The sequence below is a fragment of the Palaemon carinicauda genome, chromosome 16 (genome assembly GCF_036898095.1).
Source record: "Palaemon carinicauda isolate YSFRI2023 chromosome 16, ASM3689809v2, whole genome shotgun sequence".
Taxonomy (NCBI): domain Eukaryota; kingdom Metazoa; phylum Arthropoda; class Malacostraca; order Decapoda; family Palaemonidae; genus Palaemon; species Palaemon carinicauda.
In genome coordinates, this window is record NC_090740.1 from 61,209,324 (window position 1) to 61,214,323 (window position 5,000).

General features: G+C 31.6%; 1 protein-coding gene across 7 annotated transcripts in view; it reads left to right on the plus strand.

Annotated features, from left to right (window-relative positions):
- Positions 1-5,000, plus strand: part of LOC137655741 (uncharacterized) — a 1,545,462-nt gene that overhangs the window by 1,244,229 nt on the left and 296,233 nt on the right. For 6 of the 7 annotated variants that reach the window (XM_068389795.1, XM_068389798.1, XM_068389799.1 and 3 more), the window contains 2 exons: positions 4,326-4,486; positions 4,861-4,872. In XM_068389795.1, coding sequence (XP_068245896.1) covers positions 4,326-4,486; positions 4,861-4,872 — 173 coding nt within the window. The remainder of the gene's footprint in view (positions 1-4,325; positions 4,487-4,860; positions 4,873-5,000) is intronic. The other variant, XM_068389801.1, reaches the window with a different exon arrangement.

Sequence of the window (5,000 nt, forward strand, 5' to 3'; positions counted from 1 at the left end):
TTTCTCGCGTAAATTTGACTTGCTTATATTTCTATATTAATGCCTGCTCTTGTAGAGATAGCTATGGAAACGATGAACTGATTATATAAGTTATAGAACTTGTCCAGAGAATCGTCGGGATCAAGTTAGTTATCTGTTATCAAAAGCATTCTTTTATGAAAAAAAAGAGACTCTTACTCAATTTGTTTTTTATTCAATATTTTCATACTAAAAATCCTGACTTCATCTCTTATGACTGAAAATACCTTTTTTAATGTGCAGATATCTGATCTCTTAAATGACCCAATTATACCACAAGAAAGCTATTGAATTATGGCTTTTAAATTAAAATGTAATGTTTTGCATGTTTGAAATTGGTATAACGTCCAGACCAAAGTTCATTAAAGATTTGAGCTTCTTTAACTAAATATTGAATATCTCTCGGTTAGACCCGACGTAAAAGAATGACGAAGACCATTATGGCAAAGTTTACTTGGCCACTGTTCAAGTTAATTGGAGATCCAATTGGTAGGGAATACTACTGTACTGCAAAATAAATTCTGAGATAGAAAGGATTTTGACATAGAATAAAAGTTGACGAGAAATATAAAAGCGATAACAAAAAAAAAAACTATATTTTCTCTATTATTTAGAGATTTTAGATAGAATTGGATCATCAAATAACAAAATATTCAAAGGCATCTGATTTCAAGTGGGCCTGTAGTGGCAGCATGATGAACGTTGTGGAATCTTTCTCTAAAAAAATACCCATATTGTAGCTATAGAAAGGAGACGGAAGCGTATATAGAGAAAAAGAAAGGTTATTGTCTCTAGACAGGTTGATTCGTCCATCAAAAGAAAATTTAATGCTTAAACTCTTAATAGAAAGATAATATTCCCAATTTTGCAGAGAAAGCAACTGATATGCTTTTGTTATTGTTATGAGGCGCTAAACTTACGACAGTTCAATAAAACCACTGACATGAACAATATTATTCATTTTGAACGAATTTTAATTTGCCTAGAGAAATGAGAGGCTGGATATTTTCTAGCACCTTATTTGAAGAATTAAGAATGAGATGGCCTTTGAATTAGTTATATGAGTTCTCGAGCCAATATGATTAATATGTAAACTTGGGGAATCACTATTCAGGTTGGCTAGCTGTGAAACTTAGGCGGATAGTTATACAGATCAATTCGGGAGGCTGACTACAAATACTCTAGGAATGCCAGGATACGGTGGAAGAGAAATAGATTTGGAAATCGTAAAAGGAATGAATAGATGAGATTGACTAAAATAATGTAGAAGATTATTATTAGGAGGAAGTAAATAAAGAGTATTTTCCTTGAGTCACATCACCCGTGATGGGAAGTTAGCAAATGCTTCAACAACAACTATACAGTAATATGTTTGATGCATCTATTATATAAGAAGGAAATGTTAGTCGACCTGGAGATATAAATCCACCAAAACGGATGTAAGAATAGTATAGAACTATCTCACCCCTAATGTCTGAGAGACATCAGGATTGGTGATGAAAGGTACTCTGAAGTCAGACATCTATAAGAAGTGAAAGAGGCCTCGGGTGAGTATTTCTTGTGAAAAACATTGCTTGCAATCCGAGAGAAGAGTATGATGTAATACGTTTGAGAAACTTCAATAAAGATATGGATGTTTTCACTGCAATTGGGTTACAGTGGCCTCTGTTCTTTGGAGGTGAACAAAATCACTGGATCTTCTCCAAAGTATACGCAAGTAACTTGTCAACTAGTTCATCTATTGATACTTTTATGAATCTTAGAAGATTTCAATGCTGGTAGATATTGAATGATTATTAGATTGCAAGAATCATTTTTGAGACAGTAAATGGGTAGTGACAATAGTTTATAAGAGTAGTGAAGGTAGATACAAAAGCTAGATTTATGGTTGTCAAGGACAGCAGAGGAAGAAGTCAATATTTTTTAATGAATTTTTCCCGTAGTTCAAGATAATTTTTTCTTCTGAAGTAAATTAGAAAAATCATTAGTAGATTTAAAATTCAATATATCTATATTAGATTCTTAATATTTCCGGATAGGTTTCTAAGGGGTCCAAATTACAGAAATCTGATAAGAAAAAAAGTTACAAGTAAAATTAGAAAGTATAGACGATAATAACTAACATGTCTGGTCATAGAGAGTATGGTTGAAGCACCAGCATTTAAGCTAAAGATTAGAATGAAACATTTTTTTTTTTTTAAGAAAATCCTGTATGCATTACTGACTAGATAAATTACCTCTGCAACATTTGATACTACAACTTCGGGAATGCAGATAAAATAGATAGCCGATTTTTCTTCTTCGGTAATCAGTCGGTCGGGAACTGTGGCAGTAACTTTATGTTAAATTATTCAGCAGGATAAACGAGCGTTTAGGATCACTGTAAAAGACAAATATCCTAATTACATGAAATTCCTATGGGAACTAATTTTTTTAGAACGACACCCTCTGGCTTGTAACATTTACTTTTTTGAAATTTAAATTAGTTTAATCATTTTATATTTGAAGGGATAATTAGCTTTTGGTAAAATCAGATAGCTCATTATTACCATCTACCTAATATTTGGTACTACCAAATTATTATTATCATCATCGTTATTATTATTATTATTATTATTATTATTATTATTATTATTATTATTATTATTATTATTATTATTATTATTATTATTATTATTATTATTATTATCGTTTACCAGATATTAGACACCCACACCTAGAAAGACAGGGTGTATCAAACATTCTGAACTAGTGTTATATGGAAATTATTTGTTTTGATATTAAAAAAAGAAGCCACCAAAATTATGATATTCTTTTTATTTACCTAACATTAAGGGGGGTAATTTAACTCCAATGATGTCTTTATTTTAGATAGGTAAAATGAATGTGGAAATTCTTCAAGCGGATTTTCTACAAATGTTAGTGTAATGGTAACTTGCTCCTCCTCAACTAGAAGGGTACTCAGTAAAGAGCATGCCCTCGTCACGCCAAGCAGTCTTATTTTGCTCATAACTCTACCACGTACTCTAAACAGACGAAAAAGATCCGGTGAATTCATATCGGCGATGGCAATTACTGAGTGTTACTAAAACGTGGGTTGCATTCTACGCAGACTTAATTGTTGCGTATTTTACCCGAAACAACCTTTCTTTCTTTAGTTTATTATTTTTTGAAAACTTTTTTTTTTATTAATTTACGTAATTTCTGCTCAGAATATTATTAAAATTCAGGTTATTGGTATGAAATTCAATATATATCCATGATAAATTGATGCAGTTTATTACCGTAAAACTTCAAATGTGATGGGGATATTCCTCATTAAGCTTTGAATATAGCAGTGCCTCCACGGTAAAAATTAGAAATAGTTAATGTATACTCTATATTTCGCGGAATCAAGTTCATCTGAAAGATTTTACACAGCACGAATTTAAATTTAGTTAATATCTGGGGTGATAAAGGTACGTTGTCGTGATCGTGATATTTGTTTAAATGAGATGATTAAGAAATTACATTTCCTACGTTCTGGATAGAAATATAATAATCGTCACCTCGAATTATATGGCTTAATAATTAGGAAAATAATACCACTGTAGCTGCTCTAGGTTGTATCATTTATTCCAACCAGTTTGCAACACGAGAAACTTAGAATAGACAGTAAAGGATCTGTAAAATCATTTATAAAGGGTAACTCGCTTGATGAATTGACACCCATCAACTTTTCAAATACCATTGACTCCTTTTAGAAGAAAATATAGATTCATGCGTATATTTATGTTGAATACTTGATAATTTCAGTAACCTGGGAAATAAAGTTTTACAGAATTTAAGGCAATAAATCCTAATTTTGTTAATAATATGTGTAACCATTTGGAAAACTTATCAGTCTGACTAATGATGGTCTGTGCAGTAACGGCAAAATTTTGTTATTATTCTTCTCTAACAATTACAAACTATAGTTGACCAATTTAGAATATGTTATTTCCCCCTATTGAATAAGTTAACAATGCCCAAGTGTTTTTTATATCATTATCTATGATAAGTATTAACATCGACAGAAATTATTCCATTGTTTTAGAAGATTTGAGAATTAGATGTAACAATACTATAAGAGTCCTTTTCCTAAATGTATCGATATTGTTTTGTTTTTAATGTAGGCATTCTTATAAATCACAGTCCTCTTAAGAATTTTATTTCCTCGTGTTCATAAGGCTATTAAATACTTTGTTGGATTTTTATATATAGTTTTATACTTGCTTCATTATCTACTTGTTCTTACTTATAATTTGTTCGCTTTCTTGCCGTTGCAGTCCGACCACTCTCTGTAGAACTGACGGGGGCAGCAGTGACAGGTTCGGTACGTGCCGGTGACATGCTTGACCTTACCTGCACGGCCAGAGGCTCAAGACCACAGCCAGTGATCTCGTGGTACAAAGGAGCAACCCTCCTTCATTCAGAGAATACTGATAAGGTAAGTTCTTTGAAAGTGACCGGGAAGCCAGAAACGTGTAAAGAGAAATGCCACTATTACTACTACTACTGATAATGATAACAGTAATAATAATAGCAATTGACATAATTTCATAGTAGTGAATATACGATGTTAATAGAAATAAGGGATTAAGTTATTTAATATAAGCGTTCGTTTGGATTTTTTTCTATTCTTTGTTATAAATTGAAACCTTTTAGGAAAAGATTTTGTACTGAAGACTTATTTTTTTATTATGCTACATCACTACTCCAAAATTTTGATGGGGGTTTAAAAGAAGGGGGTTGGTAGTGAAAAAATGTATGTTAAATAATTTATTATCATTAAATTAATTACCTATTGTTTCTTTTTCGTAGCGGGGCTGGTTCGTAAGTTATTAACGTGGTGGCGTTTTTTATTTTTGTATATGTGTTTATCTTGTATATGTGACCTACAGTATCTGAATGATGGACAGTTGTTGACATAGATAAGTTTAAATTTAAGGCGAAGAAGGGAT